At 51.6% G+C, this 20211-nt stretch overlaps 1 protein-coding gene across 1 annotated transcript in view; it reads right to left on the bottom strand.

Moving 5' to 3' along the window:
* CNTN6 (contactin 6) overlaps window positions 1-20211 on the bottom strand; it is a 121962-nt gene that overhangs the window by 98927 nt on the left and 2824 nt on the right. The window contains exon 3 of the mRNA XM_062200334.1: window positions 17752-17927. Coding sequence (XP_062056318.1) covers window positions 17752-17927 — 176 coding nt within the window. The remainder of the gene's footprint in view (window positions 1-17751; window positions 17928-20211) is intronic.

The raw sequence follows: 20211 nt of genomic DNA, 5'->3' as shown, positions 1-20211 counted from the left end.
ACACCAGAGTGCCTGGCTTTGAGGTTCCATTTCCCAGCCCCTGCTAATGCGCACCCTGAGAGGCAGCAGGGGATGGGCCAAGTGTTCAGGTCCCTGCCACCCACAGGGGAGATCTGGATTGCGTTAGGGGATCCTGGCTTGAGTCTGACACATCCATGGCCACTGTGGGCATCTGGGGAATTAACCAGTGGGTGGCAGATCAGCCCTTCTGCCTTTGAAATGAATAAGTATGAATAAGTACATGTGTGTATACATACACACACATATATACACACACATATATATACACATACACACATATATATATACACATACATATATATATACACACACATACACACACATACACACATATATACACACACATATATACACACATACACACATATATACACACATACATATATGTATATACACACATACACATATATATACACATACACACACATATATATACATATACACACACATATATATACACATACACACACATATATATACACACACATACACACACATATATATACACACATACACACATATATATATACACATACATATATATATACACACACATACACACACATACACACATATATACACACACATATATACACACATACACACATATATACACACATACATATATGTATATACACACATACACATATATATACACATACACACACATATATATACATATACACACACATATATATACACATACACACACATATATATACACACACATACACACACATATATATACACACATACACACATATATATACACACACATATATACACACACATACACACACATACATATTTAAGTTTAGGTGAATCAGAAGCTTTGACATAATCCATGAAATTGCACAAGTACCTCACAAAAATACTTTCATTATCCTGGGACTGATAAAAGACATCTGTTGTGATAGAAAATACAAATAATAAAGGAAATTAGAGTTGAACTGAAATAAAAAAACCAATTTACATGCTGAAGATTTCTGTATGACAAAAATACCACTAGCAGATTTAGAATAAAAATAGAAACATTTTGCATAATTTATGGCAGAAAAGTATTAATATGTTTAAAGCGTAATTTCTGAAATGAGTATAAAATCTTAAACAGAAAACTAGGCAACCACTGTGTACAGGAGATCCGCGAGCGCATCTGGGACTTCCAGTGAGCACAGGAGAGAGGTGGGATTATATCAAGAACGCAAGGAATCCAAGCAAAAGCAGCAGTCATGCGCCTCTGCCTGTGCAGACCGAACCCAGTGAACAATGAGCCAGGTGGGAGGCCGCTGCTCAAGCGTAATGTGGCACGGCCATGTGGTAGCGCCACGGTGTCTCCACGCTTACATACATCACCCAGTCCTACCAGAGTCAACCTCCCAGCATCTACTCTGAGGTTGCAGTGGCCAGATGAGTAAAGGAACACACAACAGATAATGCTGTCACTGTCTGGAGGAATCCAGGGACAGCCAATTATTTAAAATAATTTTGGTAGAGTCAACGAGTGCAAACATTTAAAGGCACGAGCACAGCTATCTAGATGCTTTGACGTCTAAGCACCACGGTTCTTTTGGATTTATTTCCGGGCCTTCTTTTCTCTTTGAGTGAAAATTCTACTCCAGGTAACAAATGATTCCCCTGGCTGCAGGTAACACTGTCATGAAGATCATGGTCAGGTTCACCCGGCAGAGTGCGGTGACAGAGTGCAGTGAGTCGGATCTCTGCAGAGCAGCCCTTACACCCACCTCCACTGCCCCTGGAGTGAGTGGACGCACGTGAGCGGCCAGCGCTGTTCACACCAGGGAGGAGAGCCTGCGTCAGCGCCTGCACAGACTCAGCTTCTAGCGAACAGAGAGTGCAGGCGCTCCGCTCCGCACCTGGCTCGGGAGGAGAGGGTGTGAGGACCCAGCCTTGCTGCCGCCCTGCTGGGAGCCTGGAAAACAACCCGGGCACCTGGAGGGGCTCTGAGTGCCCGGAGAGTCGGACGAGGACTGGCCCTGTCAGCGGGGCCAGAGCACCCACTCTGGCCAGAGGAAGGAGACGCAGAACGCCAGCACAGGGCCCTCCCGGGGCTGCCCTGGCCATCCTCCCGCTCAGCAGGGATTCCTTGTTCAGGAAGCACCATGAGGGCCTCCCTCCCGCCTGGGCTGGGCCAGCACCAGGAGGACTGGGGTGGCCCCCCTGGGGTTTCCCATGCACCCCTCACCCACTGCTGGGCTCCCTCTGGGGAGTGGGCCATCCTACTCCTCAGTCTGGAGACCCAGACACTTAATCAGCAGACTTGGATTTTACGAGAACCCTAAGCCTTTACTCCCCATGCTATATTAACAATTTCCTTCCTTGTTAAAATGAGAAACTTGTTTTAAAATGTTTATTATGTTATTTTTGTAAAGTGAATGAGTTGTCAAAGATAACACAGATCTTTGTGTCTGTGCGTCTAATTTGCATGAGAAAGAACAGGGCAGAATCTACCAGTGTTAATAATGGTTGTCGCTGGTTTGGGTGAGATTAACAGCTTTTCTTTATTTTCTAATTGCTCCTCACCATCAAGAACCATGCTGGTTGCAGAAACAGACAACCGGGAAGTCTCAGAAGAGGAGCAGTCCTTGGGCATGACCTTGGCGGGTGGGGCAGTGAGCAGGAGTCCTCCCACAACTGCACCTAGGGAGGCAGGGGTCAGCGGCCCCTGAGTGGCAGTGGCGGTTCTAGGTCTATGCTGTGGGACCAGCATGGGCCCAGCACTTCTGGGGCTGGCTTTGTCTGGCACAGAGGCCCGAGGGGGGAACGGGAGGAAGCTGTCTCTGCAGCGCGGGGACAGTAGGGCCCTGGGGCCGCTGCCAGTGGCTGCCTAGGGGCCCAGGGACCCAGAGAGAACTTCACATGGCAGCTAAGGTAGGGAAATGGGTTCAGATCCAGGGCAGACAAGGCTCTGTGTAGACCTGGCCATGGGCCACGAGGACTGAGGTGACACGCTATGTGCCCAGGAGAGGGGCGGACGCCCAGGCGAGGGCGACACGGTCATGTGTGCTGGCAGTGTTTGGCGGCATCCTCCCCAGGCCCCCTCCTCACTCCTGCTGTCAGCCGCAGCCAGAGCATTGGCAAGTCCCCCACTCACCCCGCGGAAAGTGCGGAGAGGGGGGCTGAGCTGACGGAGCCTCGGGCACAGGGCAGGTGCTTCTCGGGGAGATGCTATGCCCTCAGCCCTTGCAGCCAGTCAGCCCCAGTTTGGGTCCCGGCTGTGCCAGTTGCCACGTGGCACCCAGGGAGGCCTGGAGCGCCATGCACCTGCACTCCCACCAACACTGGCATCCGACCCACCTGGGCCCTGTGGCCCTAGGGCAGGGAGACAGCTGCCGAGTCACATCCGGGGCTTCAAAGGTCCCCCAACTCTCGTCTTGTAAGACGAAAACGCTTGGGTTTCCTTCAAAACGGGCACTGGAAACAGGGCGGAGCCTTCCAGAAGCCTGAGGGCTGCAGAGGGGCAGCATTCCAGCACAGCTGTTCCGATCTGATGACTTTGCTGAAAAAATTCACATCCACCCTGGGAACTCGCGGGGCAGACCCCAGCGAGAATGACTCCGGGAGGTGTTTGGGTGGATTTCTGGAAGAATTGGAGGAGGGTTATCAATCCTCCATTCACAAGACAGTTCTGACGGACAGCTCCTTAAACAGGCGCCTGCAGGCAGCTCTCTCGGCTGTGCTCTAGTGTGGGAAATGCTCTGCGACTGACTCCTTACATCCCAAGCAGAGACTGCCTGGGAGCAACGTATTTCTCATTAGGGACTGAATGCTTTATCGATTGCTCCAGTCCACCTGTATCTTCTTTACTACAATGGCACTCATACGTTTGCTTGACTTTTGTTAAGTGCATCTGTAGTTATAGCTGGGTAGATGCATAAACACAGAAGTTAGAATTATTATTCCTGATGTGTAACTTGTGTTTGGGGCACTGTGGCACCGTGGGGTAAGTCCCTGTTTGCCCTGACGGCACCTACACAGGCAGCAGTTTCAGTCTTGGCTGCTCTGCTTCTGATCCAGGTCCCTGCCAATGCAGAAGACGGCATGAGTACCGTGGCCCCTGCCACCCACGCGGAAGACCCGGGTAGAGTTCCAGCCTCCTGGCTTCAGCCAGATCTGGACCCAGCCACCGTGCCGCTGGAGAGTGAACCAGTGGCTGGAAGATCAAGCCCTCTCCTCTCCCTCTCTCCTTTCTTTCACTCTGACCCTTTCAAGTAAATAAAGAAATCTAAAAACAATAAACAAACGTGACTGGCACAGAGAAGGACCTCAGGGCATGCGCATCACTTCACGTGCGGGCAGACTCCGTCTGCAGCGGCAGCCCGACGTCTGCTCTTCCCCTGGACTGCACGGAGCAGGGCCGTGCTGCCCCCCGCACCTCCTTGGTGTCACCCAGCAGAAACATAGCTATGCACTGCTGAGGGCACCAGCCCAAGGCCTATTTCTGAAGCTTTCTGCCGCTCACGGGCCGGCAATGAGGCCAGAACCATGAGCGTCACCGAGGAATGCCTCCTGCTAGCCCAGCCTCTGAGCTAACTGAACCAGAGTTTGACTGGACAGGACCTGTGGACGTGCGAGAAGCTCCACACGCAGAGTGAATCGGAAGCACTGGTCCAACAGCCACACAGCGGTTAGAACGGAGGGGGCAGCAAGCCCCAGCCTCAGCATTTCCTGCTGTCTTGCAGCAAATCCACTCAACGCTCTGAGCTTCGATCTCTTCATGTGTAAGACTGCGGTTAGAACCCGAGGTCTTACTTGGTGTTGTGGTCGGGAGCATGGAAGGAGATAATCCTGCTTAGTTATGACTACCGTGGGAGCTGCGGTTGAAGAAAATGAATCTGCACTGCCAATCACAGGGCACACACCCACAGCATCCATCACTGGGGACACACCCAGAGTGTCCATCACAGGACACACCCACAGCATCCATCACAGGACACACCCACAGCATCCTTCACAGGACACACCCACAGCGTCCATCACAGGACACACCCACAGCATCCTTCACAGGACACACCCACAGTGTCCATCACAGAGGACACACCCACAGCGTCCATCACAGGACACACCCACAGCATCCTTCACAGGGCACACCCACAGCATCCATCACAGGGCACACCCACAGTGTCCATCACAGGGCACACCCACAGCATCCATCACAGGGCACACCCACAGCATCCATCAAAGGGGACACACCCACAGCGTCCATCACAGGGCACACACCCACAGCGTCCATCACAGGACACACCCACAGTGTCCATCACAGGGCACACCCACAGCATCCATCACGGGGGACACACCCAGAGTGTCAATCACAGGACACACCCACAGCATCCATCACAGGACACACCCACAGCATCCATCACAGGGCACACACCCACAGCGTCCATCACAGGGCACACCCACAGCATCCATCACAGGGCACACACCCACAGCGTCCATCACAGGGCACACCCACAGCGTCCATCACAGGGCACACACCCACAGCGTCCATCACAGGACACACCCACAGTGTCCATCACAGGGCACACCCACAGCATCCATCAAAGGGGACACACCCACAGTGTCCATCACAGGACACACCCACAGTGTCCATCACAGGACACACCCAGAGTGTCCATCACGGGACACACCCAGAGTGTCCATCACAGGACACAACCATAGCGTCCTTCACAGGGCACACCCACAGTGTCCATCACAGGGCACACCCACAGCGTCCATCACAGGGCACACCCACAGCATCCATCAAAGGGGACACACCCATAGCGTCCATCACAGGACACACCCACAGCGTCCATCACAGGGCACACACCCACAGCGTCCATCACAGGACACACCCACAGCGTCCATCACAGGGCACACCCACAGCATCCATCAAAGGGGGCACACCCACAGCATCCATCAAAGGGGAAACACCCATAGCGTCCATCACAGGACACACCCACAGCATCCTTCACAGGGCACACCCACAGCATCCATCACAGGGCACACCCACAGTGTCCATCACATGGGAAACCCACAGCATCCATCACAGGGCACACCCACAATGTCCATCACAGGGCACACCCACAGCATCCTTCACAGGGCACACCCACAGCATCCATCACAGGATACACCCACAGTGTCCATCACGGGAGACACACCCACAGTGTCCATCACAGGACACACCCACAGTGTCCATCACAGGACACACCCACAGTGTCCATCACATGGCACACCCACAGTGTCCATCACAGGGCACACACCCACAGCATCCATCACATGGCAAACCCACAGCATCCATCACAGGGCACACCCACAGCATCCTTCACAGGGCACACCCACAGCGTCCATCACAGGACACACCCACAGTGTCCATCACATGGCACACCCACAGTGTCCATCACAGGGCACACACCCACAGCATCCATCACATGGCAAACCCACAGCGTCCATCACAGGGCACACCCACAGCATCCTTCACAGGGCACACCCACAGCGTCCATCACAGGACACACCCACAGTGTCCATCACGGGAGACACACCCACTGTGTCCATCACAGGACACACCCACAGTGTCCATCACAGGACACACCCACTGTGTCCATCACGGGAGACACACCCACAGCGTCCTTCACAGGACACACCCACAGCATCCATCACAGGGCACACCCACAGCGTCCATCACAGGGCACACCCACAGCGTCCATCACAGGGCACACACCCACAGCGTCCATCACAGGACACACCCACAGCATCCATCACAGAGGACACACCCACAGTGTCCATCACAGGACACACCCACAGCGTCCATCATAGGACACGGACACCCACAGCATCCATCACAGGGCACCTACAGTGCCCATCACAGGGCACCCACAGCATCTATCATGGTGGACACACACAGTGTCCATCACAGGACACACCCACAGTGTCCATCACAGGACATGGACACCCACAGTGTCCATCAAAGGGCACCCACAGCGTCCATCACAGGACACACACTGCGTCCATCACAGGACACACCCACAGTGTCCATCACAGGACATGGACACCCACAGTGTCCATCACAGGACACCCACAGCGTCCATCACAGGACACACACTGCGTCCATCAGGGTGGACACACACAGTGTCCATCACAGGAAACACAACGTCCATCATGGGGGACACAGCCACAGCATCAATCACAGGACACACCCACAGCGTCCATCACAGGACACCCACAGCGTCCATCACAGGACACCCACAGCGTCCATCACAGGACACACACAGCGTCCATCACAGGACACACCCACGCGTCCATCACAGGACATGGACACCCACAGCATCCATCACAGGACACCCACAGCGTTCATCCCGTGTGCTCAGCGTCACAGCACTGGAAACACTGCTTCACTGCTGCCAATCCCCCTCAACCCGCCCCCACACAGAACGTGGTGGCCGTCACAAACCCGCATCAGCCCTGGCTCAGGAAGCTGAGCACCTACCTCTCCACAGCACCTCCCCCAGGTGTGTGGACAGAGGCCTGTCTACAGCAGAGGGATGCCCATGGGCAATGCTCTAGCCCTGGTTTCCAAAACCTGCAGGCAGAAGCTTATGTCAGCCACTCGCGAGTGAGCCTTCCACCACGACAGGCCACATCACAAGTAAGTAAACCAAGCACCAGGCGCACTGGATGTCTGATGGACGGAGGACGCATCCCTCCCACCTGTCACGTGCAGGGTCTACTGATCCTTTGACAGGTGCATCTGGGAATTTGTGGGTTCCCAACAGGGCATGGCCCTGGCCACAGTGGTGGAAAACTAAGGCACAGTTTGGGATGTCACATAACAAATATCTTGGCTAAAGCTTAACAAGTACCTAACAAACAGTAGCTATTAATTTCCACATGTGACAGAAGTAGCCACCATGAGACCCAACACTGTGTGTCTTGCCATGTTAGCAAGGGGCCTCTGCCCCCTGAATCGCCCTCTTTGCTCTGGGTAAGGATCACAGGAGAAATTTTTCCCAGGTTTGGAGTCCTGGCGACCGGGCTCTCAGGGACAGCAGGCCTATCTCCCATGTGAGATAGGTACCCTCTTTGCCTTGGTCACTAGGAAGCTCAAATTTAGCAAATCATTATCACATAATGGTAGAGACTTCTGTTTTCCTTTTATTCTCTTGATTTCTTCCTCTATGGCTTATCTTACAATTGAATCTCTTTTTAAAAAGTAATATTTACTTGAAAGGTAGAGAGAAAGACAGATAGAGCTCCCATCCACTGGTTAACTGCCCAGATGTCCAAAAGGGCCCTGAGCGGAGCCACGGGAAGGACCTGGGATCCCAATCCTGCTCTCGTACAGGTGGCTGGGCCTCAACTACTTGACCAGCAGTGCTGCCACCGCGGTCTGCACTAGCAGGAAGCTGTAGTGAGGATCTGCTGCCACACTCAGATCCTCTGATACAGAATGTGGGATCGTAACCCGCAGGGTAAACCCTGCCCTTAAGCCTCCTTGTCTTTTCTCCAAGTCACGTGACCCAATAGTTCTAGTGCGCCTACGACTGCATCAAGTAGCTTGGCATAGAATCTGAGCCAGCACAGACACATTCAGCCAAGGAAGGGAGGGGGGAGGGACAAAGCCTGCTCCACAGCCACGCTTGCCTTCAGAGGTGGCACTGGGGGCCACACGGCTGAGACTCGCTTCTGGTGTGAGAACTGGCTCATTCAGGTCTCTGTGAAACCACCTCCAAGCACTCACCAGCCACAGATCAAAATACTTGCACAAGGGAAGCTGCACCTGTAGTGAACACAGGCAGACATGTTTCCTTGTCAGCATTCCCTAACAACACAGTACAACACCTATTTACACATTGTTCACACTGTCTCAGGCACTGCAGGCAATCCAGAGATGATATGGAGCGCAAAGGAGATGTGCGCAGGTTCTGTGCAAATCCTGTCCCAGTTCACAGCGGGGACTCGAGGAATGGCAATTTTGGTTTCCACGGGGATCCTGCAATGGATTCCTGAGAGACAAGACAAATACTGCATATTGAACTAGTCTCACGTTACACAAACGTGATGTCAGGTGCACCGCCATGTTAAATATCAAGGACAAAACACTACGACCTGCACTACAGAAGACACACACGTATCTTCATGCTCTCGGCGTGGGGAGCCACCTCTCAATGTTTATATCACAAATATCAACCTATATGGTAAAAGGTCACTAAACTGGGCTATCCTGGCTTTTAAACTTTCTGTTTACCAAAAGGTCTGATTGCCTTTTAAGAGTAAAAAGACAAAAGGCAAAGTGGGCTTGTGTGTGTGTGTGTGTGTTGGCTTAAAAGCAACAATGTGCTCGAATCTAGAATCAACATGCAGGGATTTTTCTACAGAAAAACAGAAAAGTAGTTAAGCTGTCTCTATAACAGGCACCAGGGCAGGGCACACACCAGCATGTTCACAGAATTGCACCTCACTGTCCCACAGGTAACCTGCACTGCTGATGGCAGCCGCAGTCACGTGTTCACACACGAGCATGCTTGGCAGCCACGGGAGCCAGGACCTGCCGAGAGGACGGAGACCCTGGCAAACACCGCTGGAAGCCATGAAGGAATACGTACTGTCGGGTTCGCAGTAAAACATTCCAAGAGCCACACATCTAGTCAAACGTTCACAGGTCCAGCAGACTCATCTTTGGGGCGGAAGAACACAGTAGCGGCTGGAAGGGGCGAAGGGCAGCACCCAGGGCTGCGGCCGGCTGTGCTACCCCTGCACCTGCCTTCGTGACGCTTTGCTGAGCTTCTCTTGTGCTCTTTGCACATATCTGTGAGCGTGTCAGCTCCAGGACAAAGTAGGCTATGAGTTAAAACCTTAAAACACAAGGGTGATTTCCAGGGCTTTACAGTAAAGCTCGAAGCTATTCTTAAGCATATTTTATACATCTGATGCTAACTAAGCTTTTAGATAGCATCTGATACGCATTCAAAATATATGCTGGGAACAGCACTGTGGTGTAGCGGGTAAGGCCCCCACCTGCAGTGCCAGCATCCCAGTTCAAATCCCAGCTGCTCTACTTCCGATCCAGTTCTCTGCTATGGCCTGGGAAAGCAGCGGAAGATGGCCCAAGTGCTTGGGCCCCTGCACTGTGTGGGAGACCCGGAAGAAGCTCCCAGCTCCTGGCTTCGGATCGGCCCAGCTCCGGCTGTTGTGGCCAGTTGGGGACTGAACCAGCGGATGGAAGACCTTTCTCTGCCTCTCCTTCTCTGTGTAACTCTTTCAAATAAATAAATACATCTTTATATATACATATATATATATATGTATATATACGTGCCACAGTGTTTTTATCTGATCCTCTTATGCAAATAAGTATTTTAAAATCATTATTAATTGCTGAGAGAGAGACAGACAGATCAGTCGACTGCCGTTCACAACCCACATGGCTGCAATGCCAGGACTCGGCCAGACCAAAGCCAGGAGCTGGGAACCCAGTGCTTGTCTCCACATGCGTGACAGATCTCAACTACCCGAGTTGGCACCTGCGACTTCCCAAGGTGCACACGATCAAAAAGCCAGACTGGGAGCAGAGCTGGGACTCAAACCAGGCATACCACCGGATACTTAACCTCCAGGCCAAACACACACCCCCACATAAGGACTGTGAACCACCTTTATAAATCTCAAAAACAAAACCTGTGTGGGTTCTGTTGACTTCCTTAAAGCTGTCTGTTTAGTAGCACACAAGTGATGAGCAAGCATTTCGGCTTCATGTTTGTTTGGGTTTTATATAAAAAACAAAAAACCTCTTAGAGTTTAGAAAATGAGTCCCTTACTTTCTCACATGTACCCTCCTGCTCCAGCTCAGCCTGGGCAGCCAGAAGGTACAGTTTTATTCAAATAGATCAAAAAGATCAGGTTCTGCTCGATGGAAGCACAGGGGGCACTGGGAGAAGGCCTGGTGTTGAGAAAGCATTGTTTCTGATAAGACACACAAACAGGTCTTCCCGCAGCGATGATGTGGAGTGACAAGGCCAGAGTAGCACACAATCTACTTCTGTGTTGATTTAAAAAATAAACATAATAGTGGTTTGCTGTAATTCTATCATGTGACCATGCACAATCTGTTTAAGATTTAAATTACATTTAAAGGCTCCAAGTTTTCTCCTTGATATGATACCAGTTGTCAGTTACGCTATTATTACATGAACACAGATCCAGAACATTAAGTCATTACAAAGTTGGTTACTGCTATTTCAAAATGAGAATGAAAATTCAATGCTAATTTCTCAACTGTCTTTTAAGAAATTAAAGAAAACACACTTCTTTGTGCATTTTGTTTTGCTAGTTCTTTTCTCATGTACAAAAAGGCTAAAAGGCACTTAGCATTTTCATTTATAATTACATATGCATTGCCCACTTAATACATACTTCACAATTATCAGACACTTGACAATTTCTAAATGCATTTTTAAGTGTTACTTTTAAAACTCCTTCTCCTGGGTCTTAATTTCTTTTCCAGAAGTGAATGCACTTTATCACTGTATCATCCAAATCAGCTATGACTATTTTTAAGCTTCCTATATAAGAAAGAATTTTAAAGGCATTTGGAAGTGATTAGAGCCCACGAAGTTTTTAAAATTCTTATCTAGATGCAAGAGCATCTCCCCCACCCAGAAAGACCTTGGCTGTGATAAATGGGGAAAGTGGGGGTGGGTGTGGCGGGGTGTTAAGACCCCTCTGTCCCACACAGCACTGTTTGATTTCATTCCTGGCTCCACTGCCAACTCCAGCTTCCTGCTACTGCAGGCCCGGGTGATGTGGCAATTAATGTACTAATTTCCCCCCGCCCAGGCTCTGGCGTTGTGTGCAAAGTTTTCCTGGCAGTTGGAGAATAAACACCCATTCGTGCCCGTGTGTGGGCCATCCTGCACACACACACAACTCAAATGAGCCAGCAAGCTGCCTGGAAACCAGGGAGGAAGGGGAAACCAAACGCAACCTATGCTTAGGAAGCTCTGCCATGAACAGGGGCGGGCAGTGGGACAGCTCCATCTAAGCACCAAAGACGGCACAGCAGCACCTCTGGGGGAGGTCCAAGGATAAAAGAGATTGCTCCCGCCTCCCGTCTCCTTCTACCTCACCTACACCCAGGGCTCCACACCACAGATGGATCACAGAACGGTGGAACTTGGACTGACAAATAGGAGGACATACTGTGGGGAGAGGCTTTGACTGTCAGCTCCAAAGACCCAAGGAGCTGCTTGCCAAGCCCTTATCATCCAGAGGCTGCAGGTGGTGGATGGCGCAAGTAGTGGGATTCCTGCCCTGCAGGTGGGAGACCGAGAACGCATTTCTGGCTCCCAGCTTTGGTCTGGCCCAGTCCTGGCTGTCGTGGGCATTTGGGGACTGAATCAGAGACGAAAGAACTGTGTGTGTGTGTGTGTGTGTGTTTTTGTCTATTTCTCTGCCTCCCAACTATATCTTTAAAAATTAAATACAAGTTAAAATCCTTATCACTTTCAAACACACAGGTACCCTGCAAGTCCTGCAACTCCTCCTTCTGTGTTGACTTCTCCCTTTTTGATATTCTGTGACCGGAGATTTCGATTCTTGGGAATTCTGTGTTACTTGTTCTATCTTCAAAATAAATATGCATTTTAAAATTTGTCTTGAGACAGAGATGGGAGAAGTTCTAGACTGCTGCGGGGTGGGTGGTCTTGGTCCCAGCATGCTTCTCCCGTATCCACACATGGTGGCGAGCATGGCACAGGTCCACAGCTCGGCATCACCTTCTGCGTCCCTAGGGAGCAGTTGGCCAGGACTGGTGATGCCTGCATGCGCACCGTCACTGCACATCACCTGCAGGCACGGGCGGTCACTGCTGTGGCGAGCGCCCAGGGCTCTCCCGCCTCATCATACACATTGCTGTAGCAACGCAAGAGGTCGGGACGCCCGGCACGCGTGTTCTGCAGAGTTAATAACATACGAATCTTGCCAATGTGTCAGATGACACTTAAAGGGGCAGTACGTGGCATCTCCAGATACATTTTATACACAACGTTGCCATCCCTGACTTGGTTCGCATGGCTCCACTGCTCACAGGACAAAGAGCGATGCACCCAAGGTCCCCAGTGAGGGACGCGAGGCCAGGCCCCTTGCCCACTCGCCCCCTTCTCTCTACACACAGTGTCACACTGAGGGATGAGCGTCCCTCCCCTCTTGAACCCCCAGGCCCCTGCTGACAAGTGTGGTGTCACGGGTCACTGCCCCGTTCTCTGGTACCTTATGTACCACTCAGTCATCCCATCACCACACACCATGCTTGACTTACAGAGCTTCCCATACTCACTCCAAATCAGCTGTTCAGTCTCCCTCAGCAAACCCAGTCATTTCCCGAAGGAAGCCTTCTGTGTTCCATTGCCACGCCTGGATGCTGCCCACCTCCTTACGTTCCTATAGTACGCGAGCCTAGTGCACGCACCTGCTTCTGCCGTCACTCTCCCCACCTCACTCCTCCAACCAGCCTGCCTGTCTGTAACACAAGCCCAGTGTCCCTGCAGGACTCCAGCCTGGAGAAACGTGGCCACTCCCAGCTCAGGCGCGGCTCCGTGTTGCAGTTCCCCAGCTCACCCATGCTTTCTGAAGCAGTGCAGGTGGCAGTAGAAGCACGGAGTCCTCTGAACTCGGGTTTGGAAACGGACTCTGGCACCAGCCCGCGAAGATGTTAGGCAGCTCAGTTCATTTTCCACGCCTGCACCTGCTCCTCTGAAATTGGGCTGCGACAATGCCAGGGGGCTGCTGAGGGACCCGTGGGGTAATGCCAGGGACCCGTGGGGTAACGCTGAGGGACCCATGGGGTAATGCTGAGGGACCCATGGGGTAAGTCCCCACAGGCACCCCGCAACTGCGCCTGCACATAATACGCACCGTGCAAGTGCTGGCCAGGCTGCGTCACTGCTTCTGTTTCGTTTGGGTCATGACTGCACCTGGGTCCTCACCTGTCTGCCCTGAGAGGACAGCGGACAGCAGCTTCTCTCTGGCATCCCATGTGCAGGACCCAGCATGAGGCCGGGCACACACAGACTAGGTGTCTGGTCACAAGCTAAACGAGCAAATTAACAGTGGGCGAGGCAGCTCTGGTCTAGCTGCTTTTCCTTCTGCGATAATGGAACAAACTTACTTGAAATGGGGTCTGTGATTAAAGATTAAATAGCGCAGGATGAACAAGCCCTACTCACGACTCACTGTTATCCTACATGTTTGTCTTTCCAGGGGTACAGTTCTGTTAAGAGCCTCCAGATAAAACACAGCTCAGCGGAGTCACAGGCTTCCTGAACAATCCTAGCGCATTTTCTCAAGGATGGCATTTTCTCACAGCAGTGACAAGTGCCGTGCCCCTCACAGGCGCCCAGAGTAATTCATTAGCATACATATGAAAGAAAGAAGTCTACATCCAACCTTCACCACCGAAGTCCTTGAGAAAAAAAGAAAGAAAGAAAATCAAAGCAGCTACAAGTGATTTAAGAAGTCAAATTGGTTTTATCACTCAAGCACGCCAGGGTGCTACCAGGAGCCTTGCAGAACGACACCTGCTGAACCTGCTCTGGGGTTGAGTGAAGGGAGCAGGGTTTAAGTGAAAATGCAAGCAAGTATCTGAAAGGAGGGAATCCTATGCTGAGGAGCTGGGGAGGTCTTTTTTGATCAAATCTTGCAACATATGTCTTTATGAGCAAAGGACTTGTATCAGTTCCTTAGCTGGGGGTTTCTGCACACGCGCCACATTCCACAATGCCCTCGCGCAGGGTGAGTCACAGAGGGAGTGGAGCAACCCCAAGCCTGCCTCTGCACTGCCAAACACCAGCGCAAAGAAAACAGCCACCAGCTACTGAGAGGTGCACCTGCAGTCTCCCATGCACGGCTTAGCTTCTGAAAAGCGGCTCCCAAGTCCGTTTGTGCAAAGTGACTCCATACAATGGGCTCACCACAGCCAGGAAGCAGAGGAGCTGGCGGTTTTTATTTGGATGCACAGCCTTTTCTGCATCTGTGGACGTCCATATGAGTGGGGTTTCTAATTCAATGTTTCTATCAATAAGCAGACCAACACCTCACCTTCAAAGTAATGTCTGTCTGTCGATGAATTCCTTGCAAGCAGAACCTGAGGCAGGGATTCCTGTGCGTGAGAAAGGCCAGGAGAGAGCAGAGAGGGCAGAGCGAGTGCAGAGGCAAAGTAAGGCTCTTTCAAGGTCATCCAGTTCCTGCCGGCACCACTGGGGAGCTGTGGGCATGGAACACGGAGAAGGGGCAGCCACAGCATGGACAGCTGGGTATTTGGACAGAGCACAGCCACACTTGCCACCTGGCTGACTGCAGACCGCCCCATCCTGCAGATGAGGTTTACCGCACGGACAACAGCTGTGCCCACAGCAATGAAACGCAGCCCAGAGGCCCACGTGACTTGGTGCCCAGTGTTTGGGCAGGACTCCACATGGTGACTCAGGGGGCAAGTTTGAGAGTCAGACCTCAAGCAGCGCAAGTCAGTAAAGCTGAGATCTCTGGGAAGAACAAGAACGTCAGAGCCAGTTCAAGGGAGAGGCCACTCACACAGGCCAGAGCACCACCCGTGCAGGCTCCAGAAACCAGCAAAGATGCGGGTCTAGAGGAGAGTTCAAGGAACACTAGACGTTTTCCACGAGAAACTTCAGCAGCTTGAAATGTGGAGATGCTGGGCGGGGTTGAGAGAGGCCAGACACCTAACAGGAGGAAGAGGTCGAGCTGTCAATCAACTCCTCGTGAGCCCGGTGTCGTGGGTGCAGCCACAGTTCTCACATCACGCATTGCTTAGCAATGCTCCGAGCCGTTAAGAGAACCCCATTCCAAAGTGCCAGGCACTTGACAGACATAGAGCAGGAACTGCGGTTGGTGTGTACTGGAAAACCTCAGCTTTCCCCACCAGGCTTTCCCCAAAGGCCCTTTCTACCCCATTACACCTCACTGGGATTTGTGAAGCTGGTGCTGAGGAACTAAGCTGAAGATGAAGATGAGGCTGTGCATGCCCACAACTCCCTGTGGTCTGAGGTGTGCCTTCTGGCCTGTCCATTTCTCAAGGCTGGCACCCCAGCAACTCCTTCAGACTCACGCGGGCCCCCTCTGACGTGTGCAGCGCTGCCACGGGCACTCAGCAGCAGAGGCGTGTGGGGCGGCCTAGGGTGCTCTCAATGCAGGCAGCATCCGAGGGCCTGCCCTTCGCAGGAGAGAGAGCAGCTAACAGACGTGAGCCCCACACTTCTGCATGAACTGTAAGAGGAATGGTGTTGAGGATCAACAGTCGCACACCCTGCGCCCAGAGAGGAAAAGCTCACCAGGAGACAGGAGAGTGAGCAAGCACGGAGGCGACCCCTTCACTGAGAGCCAGCGCGTTCTTGACTTCACCTCTCTCTCTATGGCCAAGACAAAACACATTTCAGCTAGGGGAATTTCTAGATGCACGCCTTTTTTAACATGGGAGAAAGGCTGTTATAGAAACGTTTCTTAAGTGGGAAGAAGAAATACGTGGGTGGCAAGAAGGAGAAATTGAGTTCTATCATGTTTTTACCCTCATCTCAAAACAGCCACCAGACTTTATCCGGATTCCATTCAGGCCATGAAACTCTTCATCCTGTTGTGGTTTCCACAGAAGCAAATGCACTCAGAGACACTCAGCAGAGTGTGCATGTACATACGTGTACGTGTGTGTATACATGTATGTGTGTGCATGTATTGGATGTACTGAGTGTCTATGTATCTGTATGTGTGTACAAAACCAGAAACAAGGTCAAGATAAGCCAGCCCCTGAGGACGTGGGTGAAGAGCGAGCTGTGGCACACGAGGTCGGCAGTGAGGAACATGCCCAATTCTTACTCCCTCTACCTGCCAGGGACTAGGGCAAGCCCTGCAGGCAGGTGCAGAGCAGACAGTAATTCGGGACACTTCCTCTTTCCAGTGGACGGCGTGGACGCCGAGCGAGCCCTGAAGGAAGTGCAGCCACCTCTCTCTGGCCGCCTGATCTCTGCCGTGGTGCACGGCAGTGGCGCTAAGGGAGACATGCGAGGCTCGCACTTCGTTCACATCAGCAGATGTAATTACTCTCCACAAGACTTTCAAGGCATCACATCAGAAACATCCCCGGCCCCGGAAACGCCACCCAGAAAGGGCACAAGAGGCAGTGTGTCCATTGTCCATCTGTGAATGCCACCTGGTCATTTCCTGCGTGACATTTATGACGCAGCTGAGCGATGTTGGCAGCCCCTTGACTCCCACCTGCACCACATGCTGGGTGCACGATCCCTTCTCCCAGAGAGCATCAGCCTTGCCCAAATGTCACCTGTGCCCTGCTTTTATTTCCGTGATCTACACACCACTACACATCACCAAAGAAAAGTTCAAGTATCGTACACGTTCATCTTCACAATTCCATCTGGAACTTTTAGAGATGCTTTTAAAAATAATTCACACTGCAGTAACAAATGCACACAGTGGCACACGCATACACGCATACATACGTGTGTACACACATGTGCACACATTTCTTTCTGAAATAGGTTTCCATTATCCCGAGGCATCTACATGCACAAAACACACGTTGTCAAACTTCTTACAGACATCGGATTAAAGTGTTTTGGAAAGCAGGTGACTCTCAGGCTGCGTTTTCCTGCCATGCGCACAGTAAGAACATCCTACGCTCAGCACAGGGGAGCACAAGGTTCCCACACTCACAGGCAAACTGAAGTCTCGCCTCCCGGCTCACAGTGGTCCCCAGGAGATTGGTGGCCAGGCACTGGTATACACCTGCATCTTGATCCGCGCGGGGGCTCCCGATGGCCAGGCTCCCTCCCTCCAGCCTGTAGCGATCACTCACGGCAAAATCAATGGCGGTGCCATTGTGCTTCCACCTTCAAAGGAAAAACATCACATTATACTGATAATGTTTAGAGCTGACAACCATTTGTCTTCAACAACTGCAGTTTTAACTCCTGCAGCCAGGAAAGAACCAAAGACGAAGGACACGTCACGGCAGGCAAGTGTCTCGAGCTCAGTGACATCAGTATCTAGCATCTCGAAAGATTTTCTGCTCTTTACAAGCCACAAACATTCACCCACATCTGTACAAAGGGGCAACAGGACTCTTGACATGAGAAATTAAAATAAGACATCCAGTCAAAAATACCGGCCAATCCTGTTCTTTTAGAGATGTTTCTAGTAACACAACAGCAGCTGAACACCCACAACTGATCCTGCAAAATTGAATGCCAAAACGATTTAGAGATCCTAGTCCAAGAAGCATGCATTGCAAGTGGCAAGAAGAATGGCAGCCAAGACTGAACAGTGCCAACCTGCGGCTGTCAGCACACCAGTGATCGCCTGACTACACGAAAACACAGCTGTGTCTGTTCCTAGGTCCCTCGGATAGTTAATCCCACTGCAAAGATTTCAGGGGTCCTGAGAAGTGCCGACCTGACATCTTATGTTAGCGAAAACATGCACTGTGAGAAGGGTTTCTATTAGGAGGACACCACCTGATCTTGGTTATTAGTCAACAATCCTGCAGCACACGAATTAACAGAAGAGCTTTAAAGTCAATTTATTTTCAAAGAACTGAAAATAGTTTTAAAAATTCCCTTTGGTCAATTCAAGACAAACAAGTAGCAGGTAACTGTTTCTAACCAGACTGCACGTCCCAAGTCCACCACACTCTCTTAAGACGGTGAGGTGTGCATGTAGTGTGTTTAAGGCGATGCATTCCAGGGCACGGGCTGTGTGGAGTCAAAGCATTTGGGGAGGACCCTAGGAAGCACGTGGGATGACAGCCAGTGGTCAGGGTGGAAAAGCAGCTCCCCTCACTCACTGCGCGCTCACGGCCGCAGCCTCGGTCACAAAGGGCAGATCAGCTGGAGACAAGCACCCAGTTCTGCTCGACAGAAACCTCCCGAGTGGGAGCCTTCAGAAACCAGGACCTAAAGGAGGACGGAAGCTGCGTTTGGTGAAGAGGTCGGCAGGGCAGTGGTGAGACAGGACAGAGCGGGGGACAGACGCTGATGAGCGGGGGGTACGGTGACGTCGGTGTCCGTGTCTTTGAGGGCAGAGACGCTCCTGTCCCCTCTGGAGGAGGTCTCCACGAACTCGGGGAACCTGGTGCAGGACCTGCTCTGACCTCGGGGAAACTCGCTCTCTATGAGCTTTCCATGGCCTTAGGGCAGGAGGGTGAGGGGAAGGCAGGACTGACCTCCCTGGTTCTGTGTTCTCAAATGACCGACTGCTGACCCTGGCATGTCCCGAACCACATCACAACCACTTAGAGGAACACGTTTAGGGCCTGTTCCTGGGGAACACACTCAGTTTCCACACCGTCTTGTAGGTCTACATTGGCTTTGCTGTGGCTCTCCCATCTGCACTGAAGCCATGTTGGATTACTGGGGTGGGGTGGCTGTCAGAAACGAATGGCATTTTTCACCTCCTCTGCAGTTGTCCCAGTGTTGTAAATGCTTCCCACAGCACAGCAGGGTCTGTATTCAGGGAACATATGACCCTGAGGACTGAACCCCAAATCAATCCCAGTTTGGGAACCACCTTTCTCACTTGTCAGTGGGTTAGCCGTTCCTGTGCACAACTTCCCCACACTGGCAGGAAGTGGGAAGGCAGCAGCTAGGAGTGGCTTCTGACCACGGTTTCCTACGGGAGTCTGTTCTGAGGCCAACGGGCTCCCTGCCAGCCCTGCCACAGGGTCTTTCTCAGTCTGCTTCCAGGGCACGGCCTTTGGAACCCCAAGTCCCCCCTTGCTTTCAAAGCAAAGGATACTTGGTGCGTAATTTGCCAGCTCTCTTTAACTCTGGAATCAATCATCGAAATAACTGCTGTCATTGTTACACGTTCCTAATTAAGCCCAGTAATTGTTTTCCAACACATATTCAAAGTTGTGGGCTTAGTCTCAGAGAATGAGTTTTCCACAGTGTCCCATAATCATTCTAATCACGGTGGTGCAATGATCATTAAACTCTGCACACACATCAGGGGTCGACTCCTGCCTGGTGTGCACTTTGTCCCAACTAACGTGTCAAAGTCAATGGAGGAGCAGCACAGACAAACTCAAGTAATCATCGCACGCATGGTTCCGGTCGCATTGCGTTCCTAGGATGCAAAGCAGGGAATAGATCTTGAAAGGTTATTTAAGCATTTGAA

This window comes from Lepus europaeus, chromosome 9, assembly GCF_033115175.1.
Source record: "Lepus europaeus isolate LE1 chromosome 9, mLepTim1.pri, whole genome shotgun sequence".
Lineage (NCBI taxonomy): Eukaryota > Metazoa > Chordata > Mammalia > Lagomorpha > Leporidae > Lepus > Lepus europaeus.
This window is presented reverse-complemented; position numbering and strand designations above follow the sequence as displayed.